The 21,693-nt window shown below is 35.5% G+C and overlaps 1 protein-coding gene across 8 annotated transcripts in view; it reads left to right on the top strand.

Moving 5' to 3' along the window:
* The window catches only part of PTPRQ (protein tyrosine phosphatase receptor type Q), a 124,611-nt gene that overhangs the window by 47,513 nt on the left and 55,405 nt on the right, over nt 1–21,693 (top strand). For all 8 annotated transcript variants that reach the window (XM_083859427.1, XM_083859429.1, XM_083859426.1 and 5 more), the window contains 8 exons: nt 2,575–2,735; nt 4,290–4,435; nt 10,791–10,956; nt 11,429–11,719; nt 11,949–12,224; nt 13,012–13,163; nt 14,805–14,946; nt 16,528–16,797. In XM_083859427.1, the coding sequence (XP_083715553.1) occupies nt 2,575–2,735; nt 4,290–4,435; nt 10,791–10,956; nt 11,429–11,719; nt 11,949–12,224; nt 13,012–13,163; nt 14,805–14,946; nt 16,528–16,797 (1,604 nt within the window). The remainder of the gene's footprint in view (nt 1–2,574; nt 2,736–4,289; nt 4,436–10,790; nt 10,957–11,428; nt 11,720–11,948; nt 12,225–13,011; nt 13,164–14,804; nt 14,947–16,527; nt 16,798–21,693) is intronic.

Genomic DNA, 21,693 nt, shown 5'->3' with positions numbered 1-21,693 from the left:
TATATTCCTTTATAACTTACTGCTTTTGTTACTGTGAGAAAAGTTTCAGCCAGAATTATTTTTAAAAAAAACTCTTACATGATCCATCTTTCTAAATATTGCAATTAAGAAACTACACAACTTCTTGCTGTAAGCCTTGCCCCACATTCTTTTTGTCCTGTCTTGTCTGTCCTTACTGTGCCATACCTAAATTTAGAGAGGCTTTAGGTATCATGTTAAGGCAAGGACATCAGAGAAAAACTCCCTTTGCCTTCAAAGGGGTCATAACTTCACTCCTTCCTTGGTGGGGAGGGAGGGGTGTGGAGGAAGGAGGGTAATTTTAAGTATTTAAAAGAGTTTTCTATACAGTTTCATCAAATCCATTTGCAGGGGGAGATTTGACAAGGCAAATTGTAGTGCCATATAGTTGCTGCTCTTGGGAGGTATTCAATATATTTTGGAGGAGATAGTTAATCCCAGTGCTTCTTAATAAAGCAGAAAGAGGAAGGTTATTACAGTTGTTAAATAAATGTTCCTTCACTTCACTTAAATATTTTGCAACAGTTAGAGAATTTGGTAACCTTTCTTTAGCTGGTTTGGAACAAGAATCCACAATAAATAGAATAGAAAAGGTGGTATTTGCAATGTTTTTAGTTATATTTCATGGAATTTGTCAGAGGACAAGGTGGTTTTAAATGCTAGCAGGTAGTAAAGCAACTTCCTTCCTTGAGCCTAAAAACTCATACTCCCTAAACGTAATGTTAGCATATTAAAGGTGCAATTAACAAAATTGCTGAACTTTTATGTAGCTATTCTTTTTTGGCATTATCCTTTTCTGCAAATTTTTAGTGAGATACGTCTTGACTAGGTCTATTTTGAGGTACAGATTTTTGAGAAAATATGGTACCATAGCACCTGTCTTTGTCAAGTGGAATTATGCAATCTCTTAGAATCTGTGTCTTCTGCAATGTGATTGAAAACCTTATATTATTTTTCTTCAGTAAAACTTCTTGGCCTAACTTATTCTTCTAGGTACTTTCACACTGTCTTTGAAGGCTGCACTCACTTTGATCAGTGTTTTCTTATTTTTATTGCAATTTCTGTTATTTCTAAACAGAAAATCGACTTGTCTTGAAATACCTCAAGCTTTTGTTCTTCTCTCTGTGCCTGGTTGTGGAAATGTTTTTTGGCAGCTCAGATGTAAGAATGCAGTTACTCAGAGTTACTCAGTTGCTTAGAAAGCAACACTAAGCTGTGGATTTTCTTCTTACTTAAATTATAACCAGATACGTATTTCCATACTAAGAATACCTTGGGCAAAGATCCAGGAAAAAATATCTTTGTATAGAGTTCGATAACTGCAGCTGCAATCTCTTGTAAATTTTACTGACTATTAAAAATGTCAAAAGTTTGGGAAAAATGTAAATGCTAACTTTCTGTGTTACCAAGAGTGTTTCCCATGTCAAGTGACATTCCACTCAAAATCTGAGGGTTAGAGAGGTTTTTTTTTTCATTCTCATGCATTTTCTCATTCCAGTTGTTTGTTAATTTCAGATATATTAGATGGTGATCTTTGCTAATGGGACAGTCATTCAGCTATCAAAAGATGAAAATCTAGTAACTTTGATAATTTTCATCAAAAGATGAAAATATAGTAATTTTAATACTTTTTTCCTTTTTTTAGTATTAGAACCCATTATCATTTGTGAAGATTAACGGTGACTCCTGGGGCAAGATATTTGGTTTTACTTATCAAATTATCATCTCTGTATGAAATCCTATTAGAGACACAGGACACCTACTCACAAAAAAAAATCTTTGAAGGGATGGAATGTTAGTTTTTTTATTTTCCTGATTTTTTTTTCTTCAAAGATTATGTTAACTTTGCAAGAAGTATAAGACTTTTTGAATTCAAGTTAGTTATTTCTGTACCTTATTTTACTTTCTGATAATCATTTCATACCTATGCTAATACCAGTGTTTTATTAATGTTACATCTTACAGTCTTTCTAGGCGGGTTTTGACCTGACTCGAGTTCCATTCTGATCCTCTGCTACATTCCACCAGAATTAACTCAGCACCAGCTAATTCCTGTTCCATATCATCTTCTATTATTCCATTTATAACTTCAGCCTTCTGACCAATTTCACAGAGTCACAGTAGGGCATGCTCCCAGCTATAATCTTTTTATATTTCGCTATTCCTGTCCAGGGAGACAGTTTAGTTATGTCCTACTGTGTCCTTCCCAAGGGTACCACATAACCATTTGAAAGAAGTTAATAAATAGAAATACGTCTCCTTAAGATTTCATATAACTATTGTCTTTGTTGATGTAATTTGCAAACATATTTCTGTGGGGTTTTGGGGTGTTATTTGTTTTTTAAGAAACAAAATGAAGAACCCTACTGCAATGCCACAGTAAAAAAGTTAGCTCTTCACTGTAAAAGACAAGAAGTTATCCTAGCCTCTTTTAAAAACCTAAACTACTTGTATTTAACACAATATTGCACTTTTCATTTTTGCAACATATGCCATAATTATATATATAAAGAGAAATGGTGTGGGTGTATAATAAATAAAATACTTTTTTTTTAGGAATAAAATGTCAAAGAGGAGTGTAAATGTAACAGAAACATCACTGGAATTCACTGACCTAGAATATAACTCTGAGTATAGTGCTTACCTAACAGCAAGTACAAGGTTTGGAGATGGGAACATAAAAAGTGATACCATAACATTCAGAACTTCTGAAGGAGGTAAGCTTATATACACGATGAACCCTTATTGTCATTCAGCCTTAAAATTCCGTCAGTCTCATTTGAGTTAATAAAGCCACTGAAGTAGAAGTGACATTTGACTTTTAAAGAATAGACATTCTACCTGTCTGTGTGGCTCTCTCTTTGTGTATACCTGTATCTATGGTTCTATAAAATTATGATAGGTATTTCTATGAATTTACTGAGAAAAAAATTGTAATTTCTCTTCAGGACATATAAGATCCAAATAATTTAATTCTAAAGTTTGAAACAAATTAAATGATTTTTGTAATATATTTTAATAGACCCTTATTTTAAGCATCTGTGACACAACTTCTGATAGGGAAAATACTTAGAGTATCCCTCTCAAGTCTGAAATATTTCTAATTTGAAAATGAACTTTGTAAGTTTGTTTATTCTATTTGAATTATTTTATACTTCCAACACGGAAAGTGACTTTTATATGATCATACTATATACTGTGCCTTGAAAGTTCTTGAGTTTAATTTTTTTTCCTGGCTTTCCATCAATCATATTGCTGTAATCTGTTCCAAAATAGAAAGTATGCAGGCATACTTCAGAATCATTGTGCATAGATATAAACAATTCCCCAATGCACAACCACTGGCAGGATTAGCATCCATCTGAGCCATTCCTCCAAAGTCTGTCTACATCATCAGGCTGTAGATATTCACAGTTGCTACTGAAGCTGGTATGGAAATATGAATTAACTCTATAGGGACACACTTTAAGGATCTGGTCCTGGGGTTCCCCCCTCCAGTTAATATTTTACACGAACTAGAGCAGCACAAAGCAAGAGAGATGCATAAATCACAGTGTTCAGCCCTCTACTGCATGTTCAGTAGAGCACTTTCTTGGATGGTGAGAAATATGGATTTAAATTCTCCTAAGTTGACTGAAGGAATTGAATTTACTTTTCCTACATCACTGTGTTACTGAGAAGAACCAAATGTTGCTATTCCTTGTAAAATAGGAGGAGAGACTAATGGAAGAAGCCTTACAGAGGTCTTCCTGCACATTTAATAGGCTGAGAAAAGAAGGAAAAAGAGAAATTATCATACTGTCCAAGATTAAGTATCTGGTTTACCTACATGAGTTGGGAGCCTAAATTCTGTTTATAATCAGAGAGAAGAAGGCTTTAAATTTAGGTTTTGTGAAACAAATATTTTTTTTCCCCTACTAACTGTATTTGGAGTATAGACAGCTAACTCAGTCAACTTCCATGTCTGCAAATCAGGTTTTCTATGTGCACAAAGCAGTAAGTACAGAACCAATTCTGTAAGAACACTCTAGCTGTTTACAAATGCAGCTAAATACAAATATAGTTGAAAAAGCGTTTTAAAAATTCATTTTTACATGTACAGTTTTATTTCATTATTTTGTGAAGCAGTTCCTATACCATAATTAGAAATGCATTTAATTTACCATAGGATGTTGCAAAATCTACTATAGTGGATGTTCCTTAGGCACAAAAGTGTATAAAACATTGAGGTACAAAAGCTTTAGGAAGGCTAAAACTTTACCTTTTTACAGCACCAAGTGATCCACCAAAAGATGTTACATACAGAAACCTTACTTCCACATCAATAATGCTCTTCTGGTCTCCTCCTCAAAAGCCTAATGGAAATATACTCTACTACTCAGTTTATTTCAAAAACAATTCAGGAATATTCATACAGGTAAGGTTTTTTTACATTCTTTTATAGAGGTCAATTAAATGTTCTAATAATTACTTGAAGATTAAATCAGTTTTATCATAATCAATAAATTGGTTTTTCATACTTCCTTTATTATGACATCGTTTTTAAACTTACAAAGACAGAAACACATCTTGTAATCATATATGTTACATTGTGCAGCTCACTGAGCATTCATATCATATGCATTAAAGCCAATGGATTTTGTGTACTATTCCATTATGCAAGGTTTATATTTACATGTGAGTACATATATATATGTGTATATACACACACATATGTATATGTATATGTATATGTATATCTATATCTATATCTATATCTATATCTATATCTATATCTATATATCTATATCTATATCTATCTATATCTATCTATATCTATATATATACATATGTGTGTGTGTATATGATTTTCTAAATTCATTTAGAAAATTATGTGTGTAAAATAACCCTAATTGCATAAATTTATGATGAAGATATGTCTAGGGTGAGGTAGGCACGTTTTTGAGAATAATTAGAAAAAGTATTCACAAAAGTTACAAATAACCGTGAGCAAATAATTGCTGACATACTTCAGTGCATACACTTCTCTGACTTCTATGAAGGTATGTAGTTGCTGAGCTCTGCATAGTTTCAGGTGCAAGCAGGACTGTGCCATGAATTCACATTCTAATGAGACTGAAATCAGGGCTAGAGTTCAAAACGTAGACCCTGTTTGCACACACTGCTACAGCAACAGCTTTTTTCTTAAATCTCTGGACAAACCTTTACATCAGTGCATCACTTGAACTAGCCCATCCTGTGAAGGACATCTCAGGCAATTTTAGAGGACTATGGACTTGGAATATTCCTGCCTTTAGGAAGGTGCAACTCTGAGATGAATGCGTAAGGCAAAGGTGACACACTGAGAGAGAGATAACCCCCACTCCCAAGATGTGCCCAGGATTTTGGAAATAAAGTATGAAGATAGGGAAGATGGAGCACAGTAGCATTGGCCCAGCAAGGTGAGGGTCCAGTTTTATTATCGTGTGATGTAGTTAGGCCTGGAAAGGATGGTGGCGCAAGTGGAAATTCATGCTGCTTTTGCATATTATGCACTGTCAGGAGAAAAGTGCTGACAGTAGTTCTACCTTTGTGGGTAGAAACTACCATTGTCATCTTTTTGACTTTGATTTTTATCCCATCCCTCTGCCATCAGAAGATAGGTTTCAGCTGCTGTTACATCTGTCTCTTACTACCCATGGGATATGAACATTAATCTCTTGAACCATGGTCAAATCTTAATCTGTCTGCTCCCTTTAACTCCTTCTGCCCTTTACATCCTCTCTGCTCACTGTTTAGCATGGCAACTACCATATCTACACCACAGTCCCAACCTGTACCTTGGAATTCCTGTGGATGCAAAACAGATTTCAAGCAGGCAAAAAAAGCCAAATAATTTCTGTCAGATATTTTATATTACTCTTTTTACAAAAGAGAAATGCATGTGACTATATATATATATACGTGTGTGTGTGTGTGTGTGTGTGTGTGTGTGTGTATGTGTGTGTTTAGTGTTTGATATATGCAGACCATTTTAAGCTGTATGAATATGCATACATGTAGCTTACAACTATCTGTAACTTAGAAGTATAACCATGTAATTGCAGGGTCTGTTGCTAAGTTTTGTATTGCACACATTTGGAAAGAAAGAATTCTCAGTTGAAATACTCTGCATCGAGGTCACCATTCTGCTTATGTTGAACCAAACTGTAGTTTCAGTTTAAGAAATTATACAGGAGAATTGAAAAAGTGGGTCATCTTTCCACATTTCACATTTTCACCTTGTGGGCAACCATTCTCTATCAGTTTTTCCTCTGCTTCTTTGTCAGGACATAATGCCAGAGGTCCAAGTCTTAAAGCATATCTTCTAGATGCCTGAATAAACACCTCTGCTGAAGAATATCAAGCAAATTAACATCTCCCAATGCTCTCATAATCTAAAATAGATACAAAAGCCATACTAAAACTGGTGCTATTCTATTGTCTCAATTTCTCACTTCTCACACATTCTCAAAATGCTCAGGCATATTAAAACCTAATTAATATAAACCACTGACTATTAATATGTTAAAACTAGGAAGTTAGTAGCTGTAGAGTGAAGCATTTTGTTTAGGGAAAAAAAAGCCCAAATATAAAAAAGGACCTGATATAAAAGATACATACAGTTTACTCCTTGGCATGATGCAGAAACTTGAATTTTCCATCAAAAAGGGAAAATTTATGTACCTTCATCAGTCAGAAAAATAATGTACAGTTTCTTCGCTTTACCAGTCTACATGAAAAATAACACTGCAGCTGTCCAGTCAGAAAGCCTGGGATGCTCAGACCTGAGGTTCAAGGCCAGAATAGCAGAAGGAAATATTTAGTGATGGAGATTAGATTTAAGGATTTTGGTAGATGAGTGGGCTGTTTCTATGGGGATGCTGACAGTTGTAAAAGAAAATGTGTCAGAGAAGGAGGAATGACTGGTAGCCAACTAGAAGAAACCATCACCTGCAGTAGCCTAGGTTCCAGTTCAGCTTTGTCTTTAATCTTCTTTTTTTGTAGGTCTAGGGAAAATGCTACTTGGTGTATATACCCTGTCTCAGTACAGTAAATACATGACATGTAAGCTGACAAAGAGTACTTCCTTCACAGATGACATGATACTGTACCTCTTCTTCCCATCACTTCTCTGTGACACTGCTGAGCATCTACAGTTCAAGCTTTCACTGTTTGCAATAGCAGCTTTGCAAGTTATGCTCCACGATGTCTTGCCTGGTGTTGAAGCAATCATACTGCCCATATTCTCTGTCCTATCAAGGAAATAAATCAAAGACTCTATAGAAGTATTTGCCTCATGGCTAAGTATCAATCTATGATAGATATCATTGGCTTGAATGAACTCTGTTATTCAATCTCTATATACTTGTGTTTTGATTAGCAAGAGAGTGGGAAAAGTGCTAATTACAAACAGAAATACATGATTCAATAGATTTCCCCAGTACAGATGAAAACAGTTCTGCTCTGACAAACCAGACAGGGGAACCAGGGCAACAACTGAAAAAATGCCTATGAACCTTCTAGCTACTGAATAGCCAGCCCCAAACCATCCCTCAAGCCAAGCAGAATGAATATGACTGGATACAGTTCAGAGTGAAATTTACCTTGGGATCCAGACAAGGGATGCAAAATATGTGCTATATTACTTAACAATCAAACATTTCACCAGTATGACTAAAGTAGGGATAAAAAAGGGAACTTCCTTACAATACACTGCAAATTTTATAAAAGGTGGTCTCAGAATGATACAGCAGACAAAAAGGAAATAACTTCACTTAGGTTTCCACTGGAACAGTCAATGTTATGCTCCTTAAAGGATGGTTTGGATTAGCCTTCACAGTGTCACCATTCTCACCTGATTCCCAGAGTCAGGTATGTGATCCTCTGACTCAAAACAAGAATGCAATACAATGAACCTAAAGAAGAAAACAGAACAGGGGTAGAAGGCTGACGGTGAAGAAGAGCATCACCATGTTTTCCACATATAGCTAATTACAGCTTTATGCCACTGGAAATATCTGCCACTTCCTGAACTGAGGAAGATACTAGTTTCTGCTGACACTTTCAGGGCTTGAGTGTATTGCTTACACTTAGCTGCTTTTAATAATCTGATACTTTGCTATGTCAAAACTTCTTTCATGTATGGATGAAGAAAGGGATAGAAGGAAGAATTTCTTCAGCTACAGCCAAAGATCCTAAGCTGTTTGCTTTCATCTGCAACCACAGTTAATTGTAAAACTTCCTATAGTGTTCTATCCCCAGGGTACAATTAGTACAAGTTTCATCTTTTCTCAGTTTGTACCCACACAGTTCTTCCTGTTCACTGTTACTCTTAATTATGTGTTCTTTTTCTTTTCCTAATATTTGTCGTGTCAGTACTTTGAGATATCTCCACTCCTTGGGCTCCTCATCGTACTAGTTCCTAGTAAAGAAACTACCTCTTAAAATAGTTTTTGTTGACCCTGTTAATACTCACTTTGCTTCACTGAGTCCTTAACTGCCAAACAGCTGGCTAAATTGTAAAGGTCTTTTTAAACGAAGAGTTGAACTTTTAGCTGTTCATACCAATAAGCTCCCTTTAAATCTAGGCTCAAAACTTGATGTGGTAGCCTTGATATTTTTACCTTGAAAACTCATGTAATTATTTAAGGTCTTATTTGAAAAAAATTATGGTTACTGGATGTTGTTATAAATTACTAATTATTGCTAGCAATAATAATAATAGTAATAGTAACAACAAGAGGGTATTAGAATGCTTCTTCTGGGCCAGATGACATTTTCTGTCATACCCTGCTTGGGTATCAGAAAAATTAATTAAATACGTTAGAATTTGATCAACTCTTTCCTGTGTTTTAACTTACCAAATGTAACACAAAGCTTTGCAGCCTTTTTTCAGTTAAATATGAAGCTAGTATGAAATCCAAACTACTTCTAGAAGAAAGTAATATATTAAGGTGATTTTTTTTTTGTTGATGTTGACTTAAACTAATCTATTGGGCAAAACTAACAGTGTGATTATAGTCAGTTAATAAGAGTGGATATGAAAAAATTATACTTAAAATTTGTGCAGCTTCTGCTCTGCATTCAAAATAAAGGCTTAAGTTTTCATTGCCAAACAAACTGTTTACTTATGTTATGTCAGTACTAGTGACTGCAGGCAAAACTAGGTCTTCAGATACAGGTATAAAAATCTCAGGAAAATAAATGAGAGTGACACCTATTTTCTGCAAAAATAAAATATCTTGCCCATGCAAAAAGTTGAAGTGTTGTATTAGATATATAAATTGATATGTATTGGTGACAGACATCAGGATTGCATACTGAACTATCAGTTTGCACAGTACTGATTCAAGTGTATGATAGAGCATATCACAGTGACTTCAGTAGGAACTTTCCTCATGAGAAATATAATCAGTTTTTCAGTATGCAGTTTTAGCATGCTTGTGCTTGTATGTGGCATTTCTAAATTTTAATATCCAAATATTTCTGTTGCCTTTCTCCTGCTTTAGTGAGTTTGCTCTCATAGCCTCTCTTTTTCAGAAAAACGTTTACTTGAAAACTAACTTGGATTTTAAAGAAGTGGAATGTGTGGATTTGATCTAACACCAAGAATAGGGGGCAGGCCAAATATCTGGAATTCATCAGGGGGTTGGGCAAAACACAGCTCACCCTGAAAATATTGCTATGTAGAAAAATTAGAACTTCTATTGTTCTGAGAATGCTGTCCATGCCATCTGCTCAATGGGACAATGTGGGTGCCAGAGGGAAATGCTACTGGCTCTTTGAATCAGCAGCGAAGATTTGACTTCCTACCCAGTGCTTGAGCTGAATATACTTATGGGCCAAATAACATTTCAACAATTTACAAACCATGAACCAAACTGTGTTGGATCATCTAAGTCAGGTTCCTGTAAAGTTTGGATGATGCAACACATTCACTTATGTGGTACAGCTGAACATACATAAATAATATGCTTTATATTTTTTCTTTTCATCTTCCAAAATGGTTGATTCTAAACAGGAACAGCCTCCTTAGAGGTGCTGATCTGAAGGACTAACTTATTGCTGTAGTCACAGTTTTAATTACTTTTTTTATATAGTTCAAAAGACAGTGGGACTAGATTCTGCTGCTATCCTTTCATTATCAAGTAACTGCACAAAGGAAAATAGTTCTGTTGATACCTTCAGTTTAACATTGTCCACTCACTATAGACATTGCCTTAGAGATGGTGGCATGGTGTTATTGCAAGGGACAACTAGCAAAAGGAACAGCTTATCAAGTGATGCAGTGAGATCTCTGCCACTGAAAGTTTTAAGTTGAAAATCTACTCTCATAAAAATAGATTAAAGAGAGAGAAGTCCTTTGATTTGATTGACAATGATCAGCCAAGGCATATGTGATTCATGTAATCTATGAGCAAGTAGAAGATGTTGCTTTTTTGATGAAATATGGATAAACACAATACAATATTACAGTTTTAATCTCTTAATTGGCATTCAACAATTACAAACATCAGAGCAAGCCATTTATGTACTCTGTGGTACTTACAAGGAGTAACAGTAGACATACAATCAAGTATTTCAGAAAAACTCAGTACTCATTAAGAGTCAAAGCATAGGTTTATGTCTTCTGAGTACTAAGGTGAATCATATCTGCTGGTGGTGGTGATGGCTAAATGGGTAACTAGACAGAGAAATCAACAAATAAATATTTTTAAGTGGTAACATTTTCTCTTTTTTTCTATCTATAGAATTTCACAAGTTATGGTAATGACAGCAACGTCAGTGTGTCTCCATTTGTAGTGCTGGATGACTTGGCAAAATACAGCCATTATACTTTGTGGTTAACTGCAAACACAGCATTTGGAGATGGAAACAAAACCAGTGAAAAAATAGAGGTGTATACAGATCAGGATAGTAAGTTAATAACTTTTTTAGTGCTCATATCATTGCTTTTATTAAATATTTATTAAATATTCTCTAACTTAGAAATTATTTTACTGTTATGATGGCAAAGTTAAAAAAATACTATTAACTGTGGTTTTCAATGCTGTGATATTTATCTTTGCAAGGAAGGCATTTTGATCTGAGTCTTTGAAGTACTAAGAACATAGAGTACAAGCCTCTGTGGATACAAGCAATAAAATTATTGTCTTAAGGTATCATTAAGACTCTTTTCCTAAACAAATTTAACAGAAATGATTATTCATATTTGCCTTCAACTATTTTGCATTTGATATTGAAACATAAAATATTTTTAAAAGTTGTAAAAATATTACAACTGACATTTTCAGTCTAATTACATTTTGGACAATTATTTCTGGTTAGGGTGTGGATGTTTTATTACTGTAATCCATGCATTTAATTTTTTGCTTATTATCTCTCATAGTCCCAGAAGGTTTTGTTGAAAATCTGGTCTATCAAAACATTTCCTCATCTTCTGTAAATGTAAGCTGGCTTCCACCATCCCAGCCAAATGGCTTAGTCTTCTTTCATGTTTCTCTAAGTTCAATGCAACTGGGAACCAGTAAGATATTATCTTTCCTTACTTACAACACAAGCATATTTTTTGATGATCTGGAGAAATATACTGATTACCTTCTGACAATCATACCAGCCACCGATAAAGGATCTTCTGAACAGCACGCTCTAAGTCTTCATATAAAAACTGATGAAGATGGTAAGATTAAGATATTTTATTAATTCCTAAGGAAATGCATAAAAAAACCCAAATAACTTTCTAAAAGAAAAAAAAGTGTTTATTTTTCTTGTTTCACTTGAATGTTTTTGTTATACAGTGACACCAACAACTGCTGCACATTTCAAAAACCATGAAATAGAATTCTTCATTGTGACTCATATTTTTCTGAGATTATCCTTGTTTTTCTCTTTCTTATTTCTTCATATAGTCCCAGAATCAGCGCCTGTAATCAAAACATTTTCAAATCTCTCAACTACCTCAGTTATGCTTTCATGGGACCCTCCTGTTAAGCCAAATGGTATTATAATACTTTATGATTTAAATCTATTTGGGCCAGAAAGGAATAACTCATTCTCTACCACAAATAATTTTATAATTTTGGAAGACCTTCTGCCATTCACATTGTACAACATTTATGTAGCTGCCAGAACAATAAAAGGATGTGGTCCATCTGCTGTGCTTCAGTTCTACACAGATGAATCAGGTGAGCAAATTCAGGTGTAACCAACTTCAAAAAATTACCCTATGCTACTGCATCTTAGATCTGATCATCAGACCTGTTGATATGAATGATTTATTTTCCATTAATCTGTGAGTGAAGAGCTTTCAGAAGAAGGAAACATTTGCAAGGCAAGTGTTTCTTGAGTGCTCCTCCTCATGCCACAATGTGCCAGAGGAGGTCACATTCTGCATAGGATTACAAAAATAACTCCATGAAGAAATATCTTTTGCCTTTGGAATGTGTTATGGTTTGCAAAGTGTCAGTGATTTTGAAGCAAGCAACAGTACCTTTCTCTTCCTCCAGCCGTGTAATTGAAAAATGATAAAACATGGAAATATTTCTTACACATTCACACAGTTCTCTTTTACATGGACCTCCTCTCCCCTGCATGGTAAATTACACATCTTTTAAATATATGATGACTTGGCTCCATATATGGTGTAAGAAGCAAAATATATCGCATTCCAGTTATATATGTAATATGACTTCTGTTAAATGTCTTAGTTCTGACAGTAGGGATGTCTAAGTGATTAATAGATTTGTTAGATCTCTAAGAAGATCCTTTGCTGTCTAAACATGTATTCTGGATTAATGGAATTCATTTCATGTCAAAGAGAAAGAAAAAGATTGAAATAGCAATGAAGTACTGGTAGATTGAGTTCAGATGCAAATGTTAACAAAAGCACCTATGTTCTCCTGCATGTCCAAAGTGTAATGCTTTGTTTGGATTATTTGTGATTTGGAACTCAATGGGATTTCTCTTTTGCAGTGCCATTAGCTCCACCCCAGAATTTGACCATTATCAACTACACTGCAGATTCTGTGTGGCTAAAATGGGATCCAAGTCCCCAGTCAAATGGTGTTATTGTGAGATATAATTTTAAGATTTATCAAAACAACAGTGAAAAACTATTTTTTTGGGTATGTTTATAATTAAGAGTGTATAATCTTTTAAAATGCCAAATATTTTTAATGTCTGCTGTGCTCCTAGAATTAAGATGTTCCTAAAAGTTCCTATTTGCTAAGACAGTTTATTTTCCTTCTCACCATACCTGTAATCCAATTTTTTCAAATTAAACAGGAAAATTTGTTAGTTTTTAATGTGCTTTGAGTTTCTAATGGTTCATTAACAGTGAGATTTATTAATCTTAGTTTGTATTTTAGTGTAAGCTTGATGTTAGAAAATGACAGAAGATACTTGCTTTGTGACTACCTTTGTTTAATTATTTAGTACCCATGGACTTTCAAGATTCAAAAAAGGCAGCAATTCCTAGTCATCTTAAAAAATAGTAAAAAATGTTCAGAGTTTGAGTCTTCATTTAAAAAAAAAAAAAAAAAAAAAAAAAAAAAAAAAAAAGCTGAATAAGGACTGAGTAAATTGTAACTGCAATAGGTGCTGTATAAATGTTCAGGGCCAGGTTGGCTGCAGCTCTGAGATGGAAGATTCCCTGCTCACAGTATGGGGGTTGGAACTGAGTGGTCTTTAAGGTTCCTTCCAACCCAAACCATTCTCTGAATCTAATTTGATGAAATACAAAATTTGATCAAGGCTTAAATCTGATTGCTTGAGTGGCCTCAAGAATGCTCCATGAAATGCAAAGGCAGCAAGCTGAGGTCAGGATTGCATCTCAAGCTTAGAAACTATATATAGCGAGCCTTGTTCATCTGAAATGCTTGCAAAAGCTGTAGGAAAAGACATTGATGCAGTGAGGTCTGCTGTTATTCCCCATCATGGAAGGAAGTGCTGGCATCATCCCAGTTCTTCCATAATGCTTGAAAGGCCACAATGCACATACAAAAGAGGAACTGTGGATTCTAAAGCCAGCTATCTTTTGGAAATACATTTTTTGGGTATTCATCGAAACCACCAAAGATCTGTCCATCTGAGCCAGTCTCAAAATAAATTAGAATACAGAAAACTGGCTGAAGCACTTGAATGTGTCATCTATGCCCTCCATTTCTTCATGTTTTGTAGTGTCTTATGTTCAAGAAATTAGATGGTGGCAGCAAGGCAGAGAAAGAAATTTATATAGGAATACTGTATTTAGGTACCATAGTTCTCTTATAACTTGGATCCCACAAGATGTTTACCAGATTTTTTTTTTGCTGAAATTCAGCTCTTTCCCTGCTGTTACAGTCTTCTCAGCATTTAAACAATTAAGCCTTGCATGGTCTGGGAAAAACAGACCCAAGGAATTGAGATGTGGGTTTTAGGATTTTTTTGGGTGGATTTTTTTTATATTATTTTTTGTTTGTTTGTTTGGGGTTTTTTTGGTTTTTTGGGGGGGGAGTGGTGGGGGTTTTTTTTAACTCTTCAATAATCTATGTAGAGGCTATGACCCATGACCTCATGACCTCTTCCACTGCAATGGTGTAGTAAAGAAGTAAAAGGTGAGAGGGATTGATGTGAAGCTGGAAATAGTTTTCAGTATTTGACTGAAAGCTACTCAGAGTGGAAGATGCAAAATTATGGCTGTAAATCTCCTGTCCATTTCAGTAGGTTCAAGGTGAAGGCCACAATGTTTCTAGAGATTGTGTACTAATAATATTTCCTTCCTTAAGAACATTTCAGGTTCAAACCATGAGACAAACCTTGTGGGATTGGAACCATACAGCCCCTATTTTATCAGTGTCTCTGCATTTACCAAGCTTGGGAATGGCAATCAATTCAGTAATGATGTCCAATTTACAACAAGGGAATCAGGTTAGATGTTATTTTTTCTAAGCTGCAGTTCTGACAGTTTTCAACATATTTATATTTATTTTCCTTGTATGGTTGAACAAAAGTCTTCCTCTTCTCTGCAAAGAAAACATACCCTAACACTATCTCATTGTCTCTTGCCTGTGTAGCACTGATTCACATTCCTATTGTAGACTGGGTTTGAAGTCTGATTTCGGAAGTGTAGAATTAAAAATGTCCTCATCTGAAATGAGAGGCTTATATGGCTACTATAAATCTTTTAATAGCAACAAAGATAAAGGGAGGAAAATTAGATAGGTATCAGTCTTTGCAGATCAAAGCAGTATTTCAGATCCCAGTGGAAATAACTGAAACATTAGCAGTATCAAAAGCAGCTGGACAAAAGATTGGCAAATGTAGTGGAAATTATATTAGACAAATAGAATTTTTTAACTTCTTTTTTATAATTTATTTTAGGAAGGAAGCTAGTCACTAAAAATGAAATACTTAACACTCACTAAAGAGAGCCTATGGGTTTGTCAAACTGTCTGTTGTATAAAACTGTAGCTCCTTTGCCAGGTCAGAGCAACCCCCAGGCTCTGCAAGTGCTGCCAGTGCCAGGGGACAAACATGGGTTAGCATGCTCCCAGGTTCCTTTACATGGTTAGCAAAGGGAGCAGACCCCAAAATAAAAAGATCCCATATGATGGGATCCACAGGTTTGCTAAGATCACACTTCAAGTGAAAGATTCTTTCCAGAACCTGTAAAGCAGGTCGTAAGAAGTTATGCTGTTTATTGTACCAGAGAGTTACAACACCATCAGAAATCTGGAGCATCACTGAGCTGGTTCAGTTTGGCTGTTGGACCCCTGCAGCTGAGGGTGGTCCTCCTCAAGAGCCATGGTCATCCATCAGTTGTTTCATTTCATGACTGACATTCCATACTTGTAGTACTTTCTCCAGTTCTCTTTAACCAATTGTTCATAAATAATTGCTCTATTTTCAACATGATTATAATCTTTCTACCTTCATTAAGTTTTTTAATGAGCATTTAAAAAAATTCTTCTGCTGGAACCAGCAAATAAATGGGGAACAGTAAATTAAAAGAATTGATATGACAGCTCTGAAACATGCCCAGTGATTTCTGTACGGACAAGTGTGATATAGCGCTTGAAAGAAATAAGACTAACAGATAAATAAGGAAACAGATAAATAAGGAACTTCTGCTGTTGATGTTGTTGCTGTGCATATGGAATAGGTATATGGAGTAGGTATATTGTGTATATTTTAAAAAAAATGAGAAAATATGAGCCAAAATTTTGTTGGGAAAACAAAACTGAAGCATACTATTAGGAAGAAGTCAGACAGATGGCCTTCTCTGTCTCAAGTACTAACATCAGTTGCATTCATAGTAGTTGTAAATGAGCAGTCTAATAAAGACAAAGTCCTATTTTTGTTCTTTCAATGTGTTTCTTTATTAATTTGACACTGCAGTGTTTGACTCTTGCTATGAATGCTGGGTTTGCTTCTCTAGTGATATTGTTCTGTGATTACAATTTTAATTGTGTGTGTAAGTTAATCTTTGGTCCTTGTGTATCCTTTAAGTGCCAGATGCTGTACAGAACATTCATTGTATTGCAACGAGCTGGCAATCGATCCTGGTGCAGTGGGACCCTCCTGCTTCAGCCAATGGTGTAATTACACATTACATCATAGCACTCGAAGGAAATTCTACAAATTTGTCATCTTATGATACACTGCATACTTTTAGAAATCTGCTTTCCAACGCTACTTATAAAATTAAAATAAAAGCTGCAACATCTGCTGGTGATGGTGAAGAACAGATATGCAATGCCAGTACCCTTCCAGAAAAAGGTAAATAATTATTCAAGTTAATTTTTTGTTTCATTTAAATGATGACTTATGAAACAAGCAGACATGAAAAAACTGCTTCAATACAGGCAGGTAAATCATTCTGTTGTTTAAATTTCTTGCTAACAGTGAATGAAGAGAAACAGGGCTTCTTCTTTCTCCTGTTTTAGAACACACCTAGTGATGAGAATAAATTTCCATTTTTAAAAGCACAGTGAAAACAGATTTTTCTATGTAAGTTTGAATAGTTATTTTATTAATTTATGATCACCTGTTATTTTTTGTCTTATAATGTCTGCCTTGTTCCTAATGTATTTAGCATATTTGAGACTATGTCTGAAAAACATTTGGAGAGCGAAATTTTTGTTGTTTTGCTTTTAATGACTGACAGTGGTATGAATTCATTGACAATAAAGCTGTTCAGAATTCAGGAAATTGAGAATAATTTAGCATCTACAAGCAAACTTTGTCATAACTTTTCATAGATTATTTTTTATAAAACTGGAAAGAAAATTGTGAGCTAATTTCAAAGAGAACTCTAGACTGGTTTTCTGGCACTGAAATTAAAAATTGTTACCCAAAGTCTATCTTGGTTTTTCTCTCCACAAAACCACTTCACACTTCACCTAATCTTGCCAGTGCTTTCACTTGACATGTGAAACATGGAGATGATATTATGTGCAAAATAGAGTCAGTTCTGTGTGAATAGCTGTGTACCTATCTTCTAAACTGAAAGTGGAGAGGAGCTCACTCATATCTGAATCCAGGAAGCAAAGGCCTGCTTCAGTCCTCCAGTCAGGGACAATTTTTACTTTTAGGACTATTTATTGGGATCTTTTTCTTCTTTGGTGATAATTAAATATAATAATAAGTAAGAAACATCCAGATTAGATTTCACTTTTCTACTAAATTGCAAGAAAAATTACTGCATTTAGCTCTATTTTTTGTGTTCTCTTAAGTAACATCAATTTGCGCAATGGAATTGAGGAGATCTTTATTTCAGAAAAGCTGGATAATTAGAAAACAGGAGTGGGATGGGGAAGCACAACTGTACCCCATGAGGCTTAAAAATCAAACCTAGCTTTTGTAATGCTTTATTACTAAGTTTTTGAATAACTTAAAGGATGAATTGCAACACTCATTCTCATATATACTTCTACTGAAAGAGTGAATTTTCTCAGATCTGTCAAATAATAAACACAATAATCTGTGTCAGCAGCAAGTTTTTGGTTCAGAATGACAAATGGAGGGGAGCAGCTTGGCTATGCAGACCTGAGCTTGGAGGAGATCAGACATTGAACTTAGAGGAGGTCAGACTGACCCTTACTCTTAGACCTCCAGTTGCTAGGTCCCTGAGTGGCACGCACCTCCACCAGATCCCTCCTGTCCACAAAGCCTTGGTCTCCATTATGAGCTTTGATTTCCACACTTCTTAAAATTAGATTTGTGGATGTGCATATCTGAATGAATCTAGACCATGTCTGTGTTGCCAGCTGAGCTACTGCTGCTTTGGTTCCAGATCAATTGGATGAGCTCCAAATGAGGACAAGCCCCTTGCTGGCATATTTTGGCCAACACTGTGAAAATAGCCAGGGTAGTACTTTGATGACTACCCCTCCTCATGATACAGTCTATCCCACTAAAGCCTGCTCACATCTGTTATTTGAACTATGACGTGGCACATTCATACACATTTCTGATGACATTTTCTGTCTAAATTGGCTTCCTCATCAACAGTTCCCCTACAAATGCTGCCAGTGATCCCTGCTGGTCCCCTTCTGTCCAGAACCTTGGCAGTTTAAGACTAGTTCATCTCTCCTCTTGTTTGTTCAGAAATTTCTGTTCATCAGGGAGGCTCAAAATCCAACTTTGAAAAGGCAAAGGCATTGTTTAAGTATTAGACACAAGCATACTCTTAACATTTTACAGTGTTGACTGGAAATAATGTAATGAGCTGAGCTGCTGTGCTCAACATAGATGAGTGTGCTCCTGCATTTCTGGACATTTCTCAAATGCAGTCAGAACACTCAAAGCTTTCTTTTACACCGTGGCTGCTGAACGGGCAAGCCTCAGTGCTAGTGCAAGACTGAACTTGGGGGTGGAGTTCAGACTTGGAGATAGTTGCACAGGAGGCATGTTGCTCTCTGGTAACAGAGGGGCACAGGAGACTTCCCAGGTGCTTCTCATCTTGGAGGATGGGGGAAAGGCTTCTAGCAGTGCTAAAGAAGCCTGACACCTGAGAAAGTTAATTGTTGGGATTTCTGAGAAATTTGGGATTGGCTATTAATTAGTCCTTGAGGAAAGTCTTAAAAAGCTGTGGATTAAGCCTGGACTTTAGGGAGCGACTGGTAGTGTCTCCATGTTACAAAGAGTTGTGCTAGCAGGGAAAAGAGCCCAAACCACTCTTTATTTTGTAACAACATTTGTTCTATGTGTCTTAACACTGGGATTTTTCCTAGGTGAAGGAATTATACTACACATGTACTTTTTGCCACAAGCTCTGCACTGACCCTTTCTTGCTTTGTTGTTGCTTAGTCATATTTACAACAAACTAGTTATTATTAGGACATTTCCTTAGCTGCGTGTTTGCATGGATAGTTTTGTAGTGACTGGATACTAGGAATTGGAGATCCATGGATGGGAATGGAAACAGTTTTATAGCTGTTGTCAGCTTCTTATTTATGGTGGTCTAAGATTAGTCACAGAATATGTAGCCAGCACTGAGTCACTTGCAATGCATTTATTTCTGACATAAAGTGAAATCGAATTTTGCTCAGTGCCTCACTGCATAGCATTTGACCTTTAAATTCTTGGCAAGATTATTTGCCATTTTTTAAGGTAAATTTGTTCATATCGGGGTACAATTAAACATGAATCATGAAGCCTAAATTTATGAGGAGATTAGTAGTGTTTTGTGTCTAATCTAGCTCCATTGTCACGGTAAACCACCTCTGCCAGGCTGCAGTATGTTATAAAAGCTGTCAGTTTTGTAGTGGTAGTATTAGTTTGTGATTAAATACATTATAAGGGATACGAAAGATAATATAGTATACATACACATGCATAAATGAGTTAGGATTTTATGGCTGAATAGATATCTTTGGATTGTTTTCAAGATAATGCACATGCTAAAATGAAATTTCATTAAGGCTGAGTGAATTTTTAGAAGAAAGAAACAGCCATAAAATAGTAGGAAACTTCTCCAAAAGTCACACTAAAGCTGAATATTCAGTTAACTCACAAATCTGGGACAAGTGTAACAGTCATTCAGTTTACAATAAAAACAGAACAATTAAAAAGCCACTTGGGCGTGGCCAAAGCATGAATTATAAAAAATAAAACTGCTTCTGTTTATTTTTTATTTAGATTTTTCTTTATAGACTTTTCATTGTTTTTGGAGAATATTAATCATATTGATTGCAGTATTAAGGCACACAGAGTAATTCCCCTACTTCTCGCCCTTACTACTAGTCATACCTGATATACCTGAACACAATCTTAGAAGAGGTTGAGGCTCCCACTGCACTCTGGTGACACTCCTTGCTATTTATTTTATGCTAAACAGAAATTCATTCATATCTTACATTTAAAAGAAATATGACTAGAAATGTGTCCAAGAAGCATTTTTGCATCTAATCTGGGCTTCATTTTCCAGGCCATTAACAACTTGTAGCTATTCACAGAAGTATGCCTTGTGAATAAAAAAGAGTAGTGCCTAAAAGAATTGGCGATGGGAAAGTTTCTCAGGTCTTTTGGTGTGGAGGTTGCAAATTAGCATCATTTTTTGTTACAAGTGCACAAAATGTCTTTACTCTCTGCACAAGGAACACTTTAAAGGTTCCTTGTATCTCCAGTATGGAGGCTTTCACTGGAAAATGTGGGCTTTTTTAAAATCAAGACCTTTGAGAAGCACAAAACATAGCAAGAGTTTAAAGCCGTCTTCACATCCAAGGAAATGTTTTTTGCTTCACCATAAATCCTTTTCTCAGGATCTGGCAGTTCATGACAGCTCTGAGCTGGAGTTACATGGTTTTCCTCATTAAGTAGTGATGAAAATGACAGATGACCATGATGCACTGGAAGAATATTTAAACCCATGCCCTCAAGTGGTTCTTAGGGCTGCAAGTAAGATGTGCAATGCAGATGTGTTGCTCTAGTTATCCTAGGGAATCAGCCTCCTGCAGAGCCACTGTATTGGAAATGGCAGAGCTTCAGTGTCCCCTGTGCAGAAAAACTTTATGTGTTTCACAATGTTCAATCCCTGGTGCAAGTTCACCTTTTGAAATAGTATTAAAGAGAATCATCCAAAAATTTCAGACTGAATTAGGAATAAGAATCTTTGAAACACTTCCAAGAGGACTGATATTTTTCCCAGATGTAATTTTCTTTATGTAATATGAATTTCTTTACATCTTCTGATTAATTGTTTGGTCCAAAGTTAAGTAAATGGCTTTGAGGTTGGTGGCAAATCTTCACTAGAAAAATGCAACATCACTTTGTTGCTGCCAATGAAATTGTGCTGGTGTTGTTTTTTACAAGAAGATTGATAAAAATAGATTATTCATATAGTATAGGAAAAAGGAAATTTTGTCTTTTTTATAGGGACTAGGTCAACTCTGCATTAATATATAAGAAATGGTGGTGTCATTCATCTACAAAGCTGACATGGATAGCCTCTACAGGTCAAATACAATATTTACTGAAAAGTAGACAGTGTTTAAGTTTAATAGAAAGCTGAACATTTAAGACTTGAGTACAGGCAGCTTTTCACCACTTCTCTTTTTAGCTTAAAGAGTTGCATTTCTCTCTAGATTTGCATGATTGGATTTTTCAGTACTTAGATCCCAAAGTTGGAGACTGAATTTTCTAATGTGCTGAGGACTAAGAAACATGGTCCAG

The sequence above is a fragment of the Zosterops lateralis genome (genome assembly GCF_965231275.1).
Source record: "Zosterops lateralis genome assembly, chromosome: 4".
Lineage (NCBI taxonomy): Eukaryota > Metazoa > Chordata > Aves > Passeriformes > Zosteropidae > Zosterops > Zosterops lateralis.
The sequence above is the reverse complement of the archived record's forward strand: the minus strand, read 5'-3'. Positions and strand labels throughout refer to the sequence as shown.